At 42.6% G+C, this 15,924-nt stretch overlaps 1 protein-coding gene across 1 annotated transcript; it reads left to right on the top strand.

Annotated features, from left to right (window-relative positions):
• Positions 1-1,839: 1,839 nt before the first annotated feature.
• On the top strand, positions 1,840-4,654 carry LOC308385846 (kinesin-like protein KIF1B). The gene is made up of 10 exons (XM_080865031.1): positions 1,840-1,913; positions 2,422-2,518; positions 2,639-2,870; positions 2,969-3,102; positions 3,203-3,264; positions 3,359-3,504; positions 3,683-3,864; positions 3,957-4,028; positions 4,129-4,250; positions 4,344-4,654. Exons 3-8 carry the CDS (start codon positions 2,847-2,849, stop codon positions 3,970-3,972), a joined length of 564 nt encoding a protein of 187 aa, XP_080721157.1. The 5' UTR covers positions 1,840-1,913; positions 2,422-2,518; positions 2,639-2,846; the 3' UTR covers positions 3,973-4,028; positions 4,129-4,250; positions 4,344-4,654.
• The last annotated feature ends 11,270 nt before the right edge of the window (positions 4,655-15,924 follow it).

The raw sequence follows: 15,924 nt of genomic DNA, 5'->3' as shown, positions 1-15,924 counted from the left end.
CTGGGTCTGGGTGCAGTTCCCCCTCCAGGGGCAAGGGTACCTAGACCCGGTTTGTAGAGTACGCTTGGGGAGTGTGATCGTGTGTACAGCGTCTCTTTATGTCTGTCTCCACGTTGGTTGAGTGTGGAGTAAGTACATATGAGAGCATGAGGGTGGGAATGGATGTTTGTGTCTGTGTGTGCCTGTATGTCTGTGTCTATATGTCAGGTTGGGTATCAGACGCCACCTCTCTGGGGACATCTCAGGCCCTCCAAGGTTTGGAGGCCTATCTCCCCCTACCACCACTTCCCCTGCCAGTGGCGGACTCCCTCAGACATCGGTGCGTTGGTGGTTCTTTGTGTCCGGGGATGCGCGTCCAGGTACACACCGGCTCACTCCTTGGCGGCCGCTTATCGGGGCCTGGAGCCTGGGGCTCGCTCGGGTCACTTCGGAGGTGGGGGTGCCCCCGGCCTCTCGGCCTGGGGCTCGGTCACTGCCGGCGGAGCTCACGGGCGCGTCACTGCAACTCCCCCTGGCTTCTGCTCCGCGGCTGCTGAGTGAGCCCTCATCTGGGACTCTCCTCAGCTCTTTCTGGGACAGTGGCGCGGCTGCCCCTCTGTTGGTCTTCCTTGGTCTGTTGTGTTCTGGGGGCCTCTGGATGTCTGGAGTTTTGATCTCCTCCATACCTGCTTCATGCCCTGGAGGACGGGGCTGTGGCCCCCCCACACCCTCTAGCAGATCATTACATGAAGGAACCTTTTTAAAAAAACAAGCGCGTCCATGCTCACAGGTGCTCACACACACAAACTTCACCCTTTTTGGCTCCTACCTCAAAGCACACTGTGTTCTGTTGATCTTATGTGCTGCACAATAATGTTTAATATTTAGTATTTACTGTCATATTCCCATATATCATTGTGATGTTGTTTATTCTATTACTCTTGTTCTCTTCTGCTTGTTTTCTTTTTTCTTTCTCAACAGGTGATCCAGGTGATTAATAGATGCATTTTTTTTCTTTTTTTTTTCTATGGCTTTGTGTCCAGATATCAGCGCTCACCTGGCTGGTACCAAGAAGGTTCAGCAAGTGCTCCCCAGACCTGGAGTCCTGGACAGATTCTTCCCAGACCAGCCTCAAGCTGTGCAGCAGATCCGAGCGACATTGGCTGACCTCTACACTCTAGACATGGTGAGAAAAAGGGCACGGTTTTTTCATTGTTTGGAAAATTTGGCATTAGATAATCCTCACCTGGGTGTTGCTGTTCAGTGTAAGCAATATCATTTGCATTTTATTCCTCTGATTTATTTCTCTGTGGCGTTTATGAACTCGTATTTCTTAGGCTGGCTTTTAAGGAAGGAGAAAAGGTATGTATCAGTTGGCTGGGAAGAAAGATGGAGGTGGAAAGGATGTGCGAGCTATGGGACAAAGTTGCTGAGACTAGGTTAAAAAGAGGTGAGGATCAGTGAGCAGGAGTGTGGCTTTGTGCTGAAAAGAGCACAACAGATTGTCTGGAGAGAAGGTGAAGGAAAGTCAGCTGAAGCAAGACAGTTTGTGGAGTTTGTGTTGGACTGTATGTTATGCTGGGAGCCTGGGGATTAGTGCACTTTGATTCCAAGTTAATACTAACTAGTGTTTCTCACTGGTTTTTGGGTGGTGGAGTAAAAGGGATTGGTTGGTGGCTGTTTCTAATGTTAGCCTTTTCTTGGTTTTCTTACAGGCAGGGTAAAGACATGGTGATGAATGAGTGTGTGGGCAGACGCTGAGGACCAAGAGCTCAGGACAGTCAGACGGGGGTGTCGCAGCAGGAGTCACCGTGCTCGACAATCCTCTGCTGTCCTGAGATGTCACACTCCTGCCTGCACATACAAACCACACTGAAGTCAAAGTTCCACCTACACCTCCACCTGTTCTTGCAACAGCATGAAAACTGACAGAGGTGAGACAGAAGAAAAGTTCTTGTCTATTTTATTTTTTTTTTTACTAAGTTAAGGAATTAAGTTAAGAAGAGTGATTAAATAAATAGTTTCTTGCATTTTTGATTTAATGATTGTGTTTAGGATTATTTCAGAAACATGTTTAGAGGATCTTTGTAAGCCTGTATTTACTTTAAAAGAAGGGAAGCACTTCTTCATCCTACAGAAAAGGTGACACATTACAGATGAGTTCATAAAAAGTGTCTCTGTCACTCTTTCAAGGCTCTGTCACTTTTTCTTTTGTACTGGAACAGCATGTTAAAGTAGGCCTAGGCTGCCATCTTGTGGCAGTGTGTTGTTACTACAACATATGAAATTGTGTTTCTATTGGAAATATAATTCAGCGCCACTGAGCCGCTCTCTCAGTTACAAACTGAACCTGTTTTGTAGACGTATAAATCACTAAGTACAGTGAAGCTTTTGGTTTTGTAAAAGTGTTTCTTATTCTAAATGCATGTTGATTTTTATCAGGGTGAAGAGCAGTTAGCAGTGCATTCATGGACATCTTTAAACTATTAATTGAAGAATCTTTGGTGATGATGGCATGAACTAGAAGCGTGAGCTCCAGGTGAGACTGCACAGAACAACAAGTGTCCTTAAACTGCATCAACTGATGACATCTTACAATTTTATTCCACTGTGTGTTTTTATCATTGAATGTTTCTGTCTTTGTGTACATGTAACGCAGACACTAAAGCTGAGCCAGAACTTCATGCTGAAGAGAAGGATTCTTTTAAAATGCATGGGGGAGCAAGCGAGTCAGATACCAAGGGCACAAAGATGAAGCAGGTCTGATCGGAAACCGTTTATTTCCAGGCCAGGGAGCACAAATAAAAACACCCTTAAAAGGTTCCCTCCTGCTCAACCGCGTCACTCCCTACGGAGAGAAGATCTACATGACCTTATCTGCGTATCTGGAGGTCAGCCGCTGCTCCGCCGTGTTGTACCTGTTTGTACGTGTTTTTAAGTCTCTTGATGTCATCGTGTCTAACACACACCCTTTATCTCCTCTCTGCAGCTGGACCATTGCATCCAGCCTGCCATTATCACCAAAGACATCTGCACGGTCTTTTACTCCCGAGACGCCAAGATTTCCCCACCCCGTTCTCTCAAGAACCTCTTTGGGACTGGATACTCCAAAACTCCTGACTGGTAAATCTGGGCTGCTGCACTGTGGCCATCTCTGTTTCACAATCAAAGATATCTGCCCTGTTACAAAGTTTCCTTGTTCAAAACTTCTGCTTCATTATAGCAACCGAGTGACTGGGATCTACGAGCTGAGCTTGTGTAAGATGTCTGACACTGGAAGCCCAGGTGAGCGGCCATGAAACATGTTTAAAGAACGGCAGCTGTTTTATCATAATTCTGTGGAGAGCTTCATCCTAATGAGGGCTCATGTCCTGAGCAGGGATGCAGAGGAGGAGGAGGAAGGTCCTGGACACATCAGTGGCTTATGTGCGTGGAGAGGAGAACCTGGCCGGCTGGAGGCCCAGAGGAGATAGCCTCATCCTAGAGCACCAGTGGAAGCTGGAGAAGATGGAGCAGCTGCAGGAGGTGGGGCCTTAAAAGATTCATAAAGAAATAAATCTGTTTAATATCGTAGAGGGAAAAATGACTTTTCAGCTCAAAGACCAAAGTGCTATTCTAAAAAGTTTTTTCTTAGAGTACAGACTTTACATGACTAACCTCCCCTCTTCTCCCCACCTCACATTCGCCCCCATCTTTCGTCCAGGTGGAAAAGACCCGTCACCTTCTGGGAGAGGCGGCTCCCGTGGGAACAGCTCCCACCACCAAGTCCCTGAGTGAGTCTCTGTCCCCCAGCGTGAGCTCCAGCACTCTGTCCACGTCCACCTCCGTCTCCTCGCAGATCTCCAGCACCACCTTTGAAAGCGTGAGAAGGAGCTGGCCACCAAGGTGAGAAAAACGTGGGCTTAGTGGGCGTTCTTGTTGCTGCCTTCTTCCTTCTCTGCTCGGAGCTGATCGGTCTTGTTCCTGTTGTGTTGTAGTGCCTGCGCCTTCTGACACACACCTTCAATACTGAATACAAGCAGCTGGTGAACAGCATCAGTGACTGCAAGGTGAGAAATAATACAAAGAAATAAAAAAATAGCCTTTCTGTGTCACATCAGGGAGTTCCTATATTGACGTCTACCTCATCCTGCTGTTGTTTCACTTCAGCTTTCTCTCATCTCACCGATCGGACGTGATCCATCCGTGACGAGCTTCAGCAGTGCCACCCTCACCCCTTCCTCTACCTGCCCCTCTCTCTCGGACTCGCGCTGTGGCTCCATGGGCCAGAAGTAAACATATTTTTAGGAACATTGACCTCGATCTGCAAACGGTTATTGACAGGTTATCCATTTGATTCTAACTTGGTGTGATTTGTGTTAAAGGACCCCTGAGAACAGCTCACGTGCCTCCAGTCCCTCCTGCTCAGACTGTGAAAACTTCCCGATGGTTCCCACTCTGGAGACCTCCTACCTTGCGCGGGCTGCAAAGAACGAGTTCCTGAACTTGGTGCCTGATATTGAAGAAATGCGACCAGGGTGAGTAATGCCATATTAACCCAAATACTGTCACTATGACATGTGTCTCACAGACCAAATGTAAGTCGACACTCATGTTCTCTAGTTCAAGCAGAAATGATGTGGATCGATTCAAATTCCTGAGCCTGGATGATTTCAGCTGGAAACAAACCAACTCTGCTTCTTCTTCAGATAATTCAATTCAATTCAATTTTATTTATATAGCGCCAAATCACAACAAAAGTCGCCTCAAGGCGCTTCATAGATACAGAGAAAAACCCAACAATCATATGACCCCCTATGAGCAAGCACTTTGGCGACAGTGGGAAGGAAAAACTCCCTTTTAACAGGAAGAAACCTCCAGCAGAACCAGGCTCAGGGAGGGGCGGGGCCATCTGCTGCGACCGGTTGGGGTGAGAGAAGGAAAACAGGATAAAGACATGCTGTGGAAGAGAGACAGAGGTTAATAACAGATATGATTCAATGCAGAGACGTCTATTAACTCATACTGAGTGAGAAAGGAGACTGGAAAGGAAAAACTCAATGCATCATGGGAATCCCCGGCAGGCTACATCTATTGCAGCATAACTAAGGGAGGATTCAGGGTCACCTGGTCCAGCCCTAAATATATACTTTACCAAAGAGGAAAGTTTTAAGCCTAATCTTGAAATCTTGTCTCCTGAATCCAAACTGGAAGCTGGTTCCACAGAAGAGGGGCCTGAAAACTGAATGTGTTCACTGACCGGTGTTGCCAGCTTTGGTGGCTCGTCTCCCGCTCGAAGAGGACCAAAAAGAGAACAATACAGTGTTCAGCTGCCTGGCTGTGCTCTACACACACAGCCCTGCTCTGGTACAGTAAAAACCACATTTACATTTGTTTACATTTCCAATGTAGAGGATGAGTTTAGATCACTGTGGTCCAAGCTTGTCGTCAGTTATAGAAACTGGATGTGTTTCCTTACATTTATTTTGTGTTGACAGAAGTCTTTGATTCATATTGATTATTAAAGAGCAGCTGTTCACATGTTTAGAAAGATGCTTTGAAAGGAAAAACTTCCAACCAATCATTTCTTTTATTAAATGTTAAATCAGTTATTCTTACAATCCAACACATGCAGAAACTTTGACATGCTCTGATGTAAATCTTGAATTACTTCACATTGTGCATTTTGTCCCTAAATTTTAAAAATATTTTTAATTACACTTTTTTCTTAAATGTTTTTATTTTATTTTTTTTATCTCTTTCAGGTCGTGAATTTAATGAAACCCATAGTTGCTGCTTCCAGTCATGTCGTGGGCAACAAGGATGTTGATAAAGGTGAAGATTTCTATGGCCACATGCAGAATAACTCATCAGATTGCATGTTAAAATTCCTTTGAATGAACCCTCATGACTCAGAGCTTCATATCTAATGTCTCTTAGCATCGTGCACAGCACTCTCATCAGTATTTGGTTCTTTTGTAGTGATCTGTCTCCAGTGTTGACCTCTAACTCTCAGTTTGTTTCTCCTCCACAGAAAGCCATGAGAAAGTTTGCCCAGAACCACAGTGCTGAGGTCCAAGCAGCTGTGACCTCACTTCCTGCACAGCAGAGACCCTTGTTAACGTGCATGCCGTGTTTACTTTTTCTTATGTTAGGAGTTCGGGTTCACCATCCTGTGTTCTGTATTTTGATTTCCTGCTTCACTATAAATCGCTGCTGCTGTTCTTTACGCGGTTTGGACACACTTCTTGCTTTGTTCTCAAGAGTGTGAAGTAATGGATTTAATCTGCTAAGGAGAGTTTTTCATTCCCATTGCTCTTTGGGAGTCAGCGGGCTTTAACCTGTGGAGAAAAGCGTGTGCTCTTGCTCCTTCAAACGGTTTTCTTCAGAGATTTCTCACTGTTTGTACACATGCTGAGTGGCTAGTTTTGAAAACACTTACTTTACCTTTACTACTCTGCTCAGAAATGCAACCTGTGACCTTACACAGCCCAAAAACTTATCCTAAAACATAAATTAACAAGGACAGAAGCTTTTTACAAATGCTTCAACAGTGTAATTCTAACAAGGTATGCAATACATCTAATGTCAGTTCAGAGGTATGAAGTGATGACACTTTGACATCACTGAATAAAAGCAGTCTTGTCATAATAAGCTTTGCTGTGGACAGTTGGCGCGTTCATGTTAAACTTTTTCTTACAAATAAAAAAGGTAATCAGATGTTAAGTTTGTTCAGTTTTAGTTGTTCTCATTGTGTTGCTCCTCAGATCTCCCGTTGTCCCTGAGCCTGACTAAAGCCCGGCAGCTTGTTTTCAGGGCATGGCAATACAGATATGAGCTAAATGTGACACAGCAAAGAAAAATCAGAATCAAGAAACCCTGAGCTGACTTTCATGGCTGCAGACGTGACATTAAGAGCCTCACAGATCAAAAAAGTATGGGATTTAAACTGCTTCTAGACCTGCACACGTCTGTTTCCAGGGCAGGATATCCATTCCAGTGCAGCAGAAGGAGCGGTCAGTGTGGACCTCGGTGCTGTACAGGACCTCCTGGAGCTGCTTGTCTCCTGGCATCTGGGCTTTCACTCGTATCTGAAGGACAAAATAGGAAAATCAAGTTGCTCTCACTGTCACCTGATTTCCACAGACTGCCATCTGACCACATCCCTGCAGTTGGATCCCACCGCCGTACCTCTAGGATGGGTCTTCTTGGTGTCAACCCAAACCACCCTCTCCTTCAGCTCTGAGCTGAATATATACACATGATTGCTTCTTAAAAAACAAACAAAAACAAAAAAACGTCCCCACACGGAGTGAGACTCAGTCTTGGATGCCCAGATCAGCCAGTGTGGTGTCCAAGAAAGGGAAGGGTTGGTTTGCCAAGTTGGGCTGTACCTCGATGGGCAGTGTCACCAACATGGGGATATCCTGCTCCAGTCTGACGCGCAACATCTTGTTGTGGGACCCCGGGAGCTTCCTGTCTGCCGATCCGCCTCTCCGTCGGCCTGCTCCACAGTCGCCGCCTCCTCCAGAGAGCGTTTTGTGTCGTCTGCTGCCAGCTTGACTTGCTGATCTTTATCTCAGGAGGCAGTGGGTTTTTACCCTCTCCCCCTTTGATCCTGTGCGTTATCGTTTAAAACTCGCTATCTGCATCTTTTGGCTCCAGCACGTCTTTATTGTTAGAGTTGTTGCTTGCTGTGTTCTTCTGCAGGGTGCTGATGATTCATTGTTCTGCTTCTTCTGATGGTAAACGCCTCTGGAAAGCCTGAATATGTGAGCGCGTCTGATTCATACACAGTTCTGCTCTGCCCCCCCGGACTGATATATGCAGCCAGTGTGAATGTGTGTTATGTATCAATCACATGTTAGGTTCATTAGACTGACACAAGGGTGATGCACGGATGTTGGTGTTTTTAGGGCCAAGTGTGAAAGTGGAAGAAAGACAATTTGCAGGTTTCTTTTGAAATGTTAAAAGAATGTTGGAAATTTGATCAGAATACAGTAAAAATGAGAGAAACAGACATTTTTCTCAGATCATTGTGTTAAATTGTCATAATCGCCATGTTCTCTTTAAGACTATCAGTTCTACTCTAAACAACCCTGAAAGCCTCTGCTGACACATGTCATCAGTTCCTTTCTTTCTTTGTAAACAAGGTCGAGTCTGTCAGGTCAGCAATAGTACTTCCTACAGATGACCCATCAGTGTTTATTCCATGACTGTAAACATGTTTCCATTTGTCACTTCAGTCTTTACTCTGAAATACAGGAAATGACATCATGGCTCAAAATCTTTGTCGTTCAAACAATTCTTTATTTAACAATATTTTAACTTTATTTAACAAAATACATTCAATAAAAACTTAAACAACAGAAAACTGATTTTTAATCCAACCACTGAAAAAAAAAGGTAACGACTGAACACAAACAGAAGAACAATTTATAAAGATTAAAATGGAACTACAGGAAGTTTGATTCACAGCCTCATTTGAACTTTAACTTAAACTTAAGGAGAGCCGACCTGAGCTCTGTGGAGCCTGATCTCCAGGGTTTTAAGTTGGACTCTGAAACCAGAGGATGTTTCTCTCTCTTCAGATTCACTCTGATCCTGTGATGGGAACGATTTCAGCCCTGCGTGATCGCGCTGATGTTTGCACAGAGCAGATGATGAATTGAATGTTTTGGCACAGTGGTAACAGTGAAACAGTTTAGTAGTAACGTGGGATCGTTTGTGTGCAGAGTATGAACTGAGATTACTGAAGCTCTTGTCACACTGCTCACAGCTGTAGTTTCCTTCCATGTGTGTACGTTCATGCTCGTTACGATGACCTGACTGTGAGAAGCTTTTGTCACAGTGTCTGCACTTGTATGGTTTCGCTCCTGTGTGGACTCGTTTGTGTGTTTTAAGGTGACCTGCAGTGGTGAAGGATGACCCACACTGATCACAGAGGTGCTTTTTGACCCCACTGTGAAAGAGTTCATGTTGTTTTAACTCAGCTGATGTGGGGAAGCTTCTCCCACATTCTTTGCAGTATTTCAGTTTGTCTCCAGTGTGTTTACGTTGATGTATTTTTAGGCTGGCTTGCAGACTGAAAGTTTTTCCACAGATGTCACAACGAAAGTCTTTCCCACCACCACAGCGATGACAGGGTTGAGAAGTGGATCCATCTGTGTCGCTCTGCTTCTAAACAAAGACACAAAGACAGTGTAAGTCAGTCCTTCAACACTTTTATCCTGAAAGTCGCCTGAAATAAAGAGCATCTCTGCAGACGTCCAATTACATTTTACTGTTTCGATTAACACACTCAGTTTACTGGGCTACAATAACTACAATACTACCACCATAATACTACAGCAATACTTATTTAATATTACAGTAACATCTGACTTACACTTAAATGAAATGAAAACCTGAGTAATGGCTCAGAGCTACTCTTCGGTGCAGTAGAAGTGCTAACATGCTAACACAATTTAATGAGCACACTTGTTCCAAACAGTCAGACTGAACTTACAAGAATAAAATAAAAATACAAACCTCACAGTAACTGCACTTGTAGAGTCTCTTTCTGGTGTGGATCTGTTGGTGTTTTCTCAGGTACTGTGGAGTTTTAAAAGTCTTCTCACACAGGTCACATTGATAAGGTCTCTCCTCAGTGTGGGTAAACATGTGGTGTTGTAACTGTGCGTCTGTTGTAAAGTATTTGCCACACTGATCACACCAGTACACATCTTCTCCGGAGTGAATGCGTACGTGTATATTTCGGTACCCTAGCCGGCTGAAGGTTTTTCCACAGATGTCACAGCTGTATGCCTTAACTCCAGAGTGGGTAACTAGATGTCTCTGTAAGTTGCTACTGTGAGTAAAAGCTCTGCCACACTGATCACAGCTGTAAGCTTTAACTCCACTGTGGACGACTTGGTGTGTTTTCAGGGCATTCTTCCAGGAAAACGACTTTCCACACAAGTCACAGCTGAACGGTCTCTCTCCAGTGTGGATGAGCTGATGTTGTTTTAGTTTAGACTTCCAGGTAAAATCCTTCCCACACTCGTCACAGGTGTTTTTTTTCTCTCTCTTGCTTCTGTGAGGTTTGTCGGCCTCCTGAGAGCGCTGACTTCTCGGTCCATGTTGGTCCTGCAGTGACAGAGATACAGAGGCAGTGAGTGAAATGCAGTCATTGAACAAACTGAAGCTTCAAACTCCCTCCATTAACACTAGTTTTAAACCTGAAGGTGGAGTGTGGCACCAAACACCACCAGAACCTGAACGACTGCAGGTGCTGATAAGTTGCGGTCGCGGTATTTCAACATCTAGTTAGCAATACAGAAGACGAGCGAGAATAAATGGAGTAATATTTTTTATGTGGCAGGTAATTTCAAATGCAGCGATTCTATCAGCCCAACAAACATCAGTAAACACACAAACTGTTTGTGTGCAGTTTGTCTCACAATGTGATGTAAAGACTGCAGTAAAATCCTCTGCAGGTTAGTGCAGGATAAGCAGGCAAGTTTACTGTAATGTGATGGATTTAAGTAAAGAACAGTGTGTGACTGGTGCACAGTGACTGTGGTGCTCATGTCAGAGTTAGATTACATCAAGTGTAGCAGAGATTAACTTAAACTTAAGCTCGTGATGCTGACATTCATTCACTGAGCTCCACCCACATACCAACAGTATAGTGTATAATATAAAGACAGTGTACTGTCAGTGTAGAGAAAGGAAATCAGCCAGGACAACTCATGAAACATCTGCTGACATCTGGATGAATTCACAGAGAGCAGCAGGTCAGCTGATCACAGCCTGTACATTAAAAAAAATCTACTGGAGCTCTCAATAGAAATGATTGTGAGCTGTGACTCTTTTCCCCACACTGAGCCACTACAGCTGATGTTAGGGTTGAATCCTGCTGAATCCCACTTTAACATCTTCCTGCTCATTTTGATGTTTAGAGGCAACGTCACCGTCTAAGATGTAGGCATTGTATACATTGTATACATTATTTCTACATTACATTAATATTGCACAAGGTTCACTTAGTTTAGCATAAAATATACATATCAGTACTTCAGCTTTTAATGGAGTATTTCTTAACACTAGTATCTGTCACCTTCTGTGTTGAGCTCATTGTTTTCTCTGCAGTGGCTGAGCTGAGTCCAAGTAGCTGAAATTTCCTCTGCTGCTCCGTCAGACTCTTCTCCTCCTCCTGATCAGCTGGGACACAAAACAGAACTTTGTTAAGCTCCACACTGCACTGAAGAGTCAAAGTGTCTTATATGTTCATCTGAGAACACACAGAACACATTTTAGCTTCCTTGGGTGGACAACTTGTTTGAAACAAACACAAAAGGTTTGAGCACCGATACCAAATTCAGCAGTATGGCACACCAGTACCAGGAGAGCAATTCCTCTTTAAAATATGCCCTGGCCAAGAAAAAACCCGACAATATACGTGTGCCGTGAGAAATGATAGATAGATAGATAGATAGATAGATAGATAGATAGATAGATAGATAGATAGATAGATAGATAGATAAAATTTATTTCAAACATGCAAATATAATTGAAATAACAACAGAAAAAAATAAAAATAACAAAACTTAAAAATCATCAAGTTTTCATGTAAATATCTATGTCTACAGAATGTGTGTGCTCGAAAAGGAGTAGGATGAAGTTTTCTTGTTCCTACCCCCTTATTTCAAATTTCATTGCTTACAAATCCATATCCAGGATTCAACATTATTTGATCATATATTTAACTATGTACAAGTCTAACACATTGAACATACACAAATAAAACCATTTTCAGCATGTAAACCAGAACAACTAATCACTCTGTTTATAACAGCCGCTTAATCTCTGAGTTTATTTTCTATCTATGTGACAAAAACCTTAATGAACACTTAAGGTTGGGTTACTCAGGCCTTGATTTATAAAAAATGAGGACACAATGAGACAACTCAGTCACTGAGAGGAAGATTTCCTATATTCATGCAATTTATTATTTTTTGAACAATCCTGTGAATTTTTGTATTGATGTACTTGTCTTGATTTCATCTGTATATCCGAGTGGGTGTAGAAATCTGAGCCATCATCTGAGTAAGCCTCATCACAACTTTGCGCTGATAAAGGCAGCTGTGTTTTAGCCTGGAACACATTTATTTTTACATTTCTCATAAATGTATTTCATTATAGCACTTTTACCGCCAACATGTTGGGTCTTTTGGAGCCGGAAGTGACCTTATATGGAAGAAGGGTGGCGCTAGCTAGCTTAGTTAGCAAGCTGCATTCATAAGCTGTGCAGGTGCCACAGAGATGCTAAGTAGCCTTAATAACAGACTAATAAAACAACAGAAACTCTGATTACAATGAGCTCATTTAAAAGCTTTCTTCTAATAAAATTCTTTTCTTCTCTGTGTTTCACAACCTTTTGCTGATATCTTTCTGTAAATTAGTTTAAAGCAGCTTGAGTCAATTTAGTCAGATTTTTTTTCCCAACTTGTTCACAAAAACTTGAGAAGAGACACCGAGGAGAGCAACAGAAAGCCTCACTAAGGAGCTAAACTCAAGATTAACTAGACTCGGATTAATATTAGCTCGGTGCTTACCTTTAAATCAGTCTTGACTATAATCGGAGAGAAAAACGCCATAAAGCGGGAACTCGGCTTCTTCTTCTTCTGCTCTTGTATTTTTTGGCGGTTAAAGCTTTAAGGCGCATTACCGCCACCTGCTGGACTGGACTTTTCATGTCCCAAACATCATCAATTGGGCACAAATTTGTTGGAGTTTCTGTTAATAAAAAAGATGGAATTCAAGGATCTTGTTATTTGGTTTGTTTGTTTTCACCATTTACTCTACAATTTTCTGCCAGTGTATAGCAAACCCCACAGCTCAAATCAATGAAGAATTTAGTATTTTTAACATATTGCTTAAGCTGGAACCAGCAGCTATATAGGCCTAATTTTTAATCCAAACATGTGATAGAGGTTTACCACCAGGAGAAGCAGACTGTAAATAAAAGACTGTGCTACTGAAAACTGTTAGTCTGACTTTGGATTGTAAATATGTTTCCATTTGTCACTTCTGTATTTGTATATGGCTCAAACTATTTGTTATGAAAGCAAAACAAACAAACTGATGTTGTATAAATTGATTCAGGATTATTTACTTCGAGTCCAGAAATCATAGCTGTCTCATCAGATCCAGTTGTGACATTAGCTATAGTTTCCGCGGAGGGTACTTGGTTCTGTATGACAGCACAGCTTTTAGGTTGAATTCAAGCGCTTGAGTACAGCCTGATAATTAGAGGCCTGCAAACTGTTTGCTGATGAACTTTGGAAGTAAAAGTACAGACAGCTATAGAAGACACAGGACACGAGATGGGTTCATTATTTCTTTTGAGTTCCATGTAACAATCCGTAACTCTGTAATTAATGAATGTGCCATTTAATCTTGGCTGCAGCCAAGATTAAATGGCACATTCATTAAATGGCTAAAATGGGTTGGCTGCCGTTCAGCATTTAGCACAAGTCAGCTTTTGATCAGAAAGTTTTCTGGTTTGATCCCTGGCTGCTCCAGTCTGCAGGCGAAATATCCTTGGACAAGATTGTAATCCCAAGCTGCTTTCTGATGCATCCATTGGAGTGTGAATGCTTTATAGAGTTTGTGAAACAGTTGTACGTGTGGTCAGATTGTTTTGTATTTGTGTGTGGATTGAAGCACATGTCTGAGAGCACATCAATCACTGCACATATTTTTTAAAATCTTAGTTTAAATAAAGTTTTTGATTATTTATTATAAAAAAGAGATGATATATATATAATGCAGTGGGCACTCTACCAGCTAACATGTCAGTTAATTTGACACATTGATTTATTTATCATTTCTTTTTCTCTCTCAGCTTTTCAGCTCCATATTTTTGCCATTTCTTCCACACTCAACTCTGTTCTACAAGGTGAGCCCACAGTTAATGTAGGAGAGGGCAGGTGGCATTAAGAGATTTGATTGGGCAATCTAGGGCCCAGTTAGTTCTTCCTTTTGGTGAAAGCTGGGCTCTTCAGTTCAGCATGGTACAGCTCCAAAGATTCTGCAACATCAAACCCTCTGTCTGCTAATGTTACATCACCTGGGCTGAGGCAGTCCAGGTAATTGCAACAGTTTTTTGAAATTAGTTAATTTAGATATAAACAGAGTGACAGTTTACAGATTCAAACATGTCTCAGAGAAAACAGAAAAAAACAGTAAAGCCCAACTCTCCTCTTTGTGATCAGGAAGACAAAATTCAACTTCCTGATCAAGTAGACAAATCATTCAACCAGCTTCTAGAAAAGGAAGATATTCAAAAGTTGAAAGAAATGGAACTCCTAGAAATGCAGGGAAGAAACTTTGAGCTCCAAGCAAAGCTTGATAAAGCACTAGAAAAACTAGTGCTGAAGGACAAAAAGAATCAGGAGCTGCAAGTAAAGCTTGATGAAAGACCGCACACAAATGAAGAGTTTCTTCAAGAAAAAAGGCTACAGGAGATAAAACAGAAGGAAATGGATTTCAAGCTCCAGGACATGGAGAAACACAACAAAGGCTTGCAAATCAAGCTTAATGAAGCTCTGCAAAAAATGAAAGAACTCCTCCAAGAAAAATAACAACAGGACATGAAGCAGTGCAAACTCCAAGGCATGGAGGAAAAATACAAAGCGCTTCAGGTAAAGCTTGATAAAACACTGAACAAAAATAAAGAGTTGCTTCAAGAACAAAAGCAACAAGAAATTAAACAGAAACAAACGGACTGCAAGCTTGAAGACGTGCAGGAAAAATACACAGCGCTGAAAATAAAACTTGATAAAGCACTGCAAAGAAATAAAGATTTCCTTCAAGAGAAAGAACAGCAAGACATGAAACAGAAACATCTGGATTGCAAACTTCAGAACATCGAGAAACACAACGAAGGCTCGCAAGTAATGCTTGATGAAGCTCTGCAAAAGAATAAAGAAATCCTTGAAGAGAAAGAAAAACTGGACCAGAGAGACACGCAGTGCCAACTCCAAGGTGTGCAGGAACAATACGGAGCGCTGCAGGTAAAGCTTGATGAAACACTGCACAAATATCAAGAGCTGCTTCAAGACCAAGAACAACAGGAAATAAAGCAGAAAGAAGACAAAGAAATTCTCCAGGACTTTGAGAGGAAAAACCAAAACCTGCAAGAACTTTATAACAAACTGAACTACAAAACACCTGAACTGGAAGAGGAAAAGGAAAAACTGCAAAACCAATGCTCAGAGATGCAGAGTAAGCTCAATGACATGCTGAGAAAAAACACAGAAGTCGAGGAACTTTCAGACAACGTGAAGTGCAAAAACACTGAGATACAGGTGCTAAAGCAACAACTAGAGAAAACAAACGAAGACCTGCAGTGTTCACTTCAAGAAATCGAGAGCAGAAGTCAGCAGTTGGAAGACACGCACAACAAATTACAACAGAGTTATACAGAGCTGCACGAGGCAAAGCTAATGCAGGAGGCAACATCTAAAGAAATGAAAGAAAGGCTCGAAGACAAACAAGCCAAATTAGAAGAAGTGGAGAAAACATGCAAGAGACTTGAGCAGGAGAATGCAGAAACAATCGATCAGTTGAGAACCCTCATCCTAGAGAAAAAAGTGCTCGTGGAAAAGCTCATGGAAAAGAAGAAAAAACGCTTCTGCTTCTTCTGGAGGAGGGACACTCCTGCTTTTTCTACTTTTTCTACTTTTTCTACTGCTAATGTCACCTCGTCTGTTCCATCTTAATTTTCACCTCTCCTCTCCCTTTCTCTCCCTTTCTCTCCTGACACCTCTCCCTCCCCTGTCTCCCTTTAACTCCTATCACCTGTCCCATCTCCCTCCCTCCCCCCCCCTCTCTCTCTTTTCACCCTCACCCCCCAACCAGTCCCGACAGTTGACTGCCCCCTCTAGAGCCTGGTTCTGTCATAGGTTTCTTCCTTTA

The sequence above is a fragment of the Rhamphochromis sp. 'chilingali' genome (assembly GCF_963969265.1).
Source record: "Rhamphochromis sp. 'chilingali' genome assembly, chromosome: 18".
Lineage (NCBI taxonomy): Eukaryota > Metazoa > Chordata > Actinopteri > Cichliformes > Cichlidae > Rhamphochromis > Rhamphochromis sp. 'chilingali'.
Note: the sequence above shows the minus strand (reverse complement) of the source record. Positions and strands in the feature narration are given on the sequence as shown.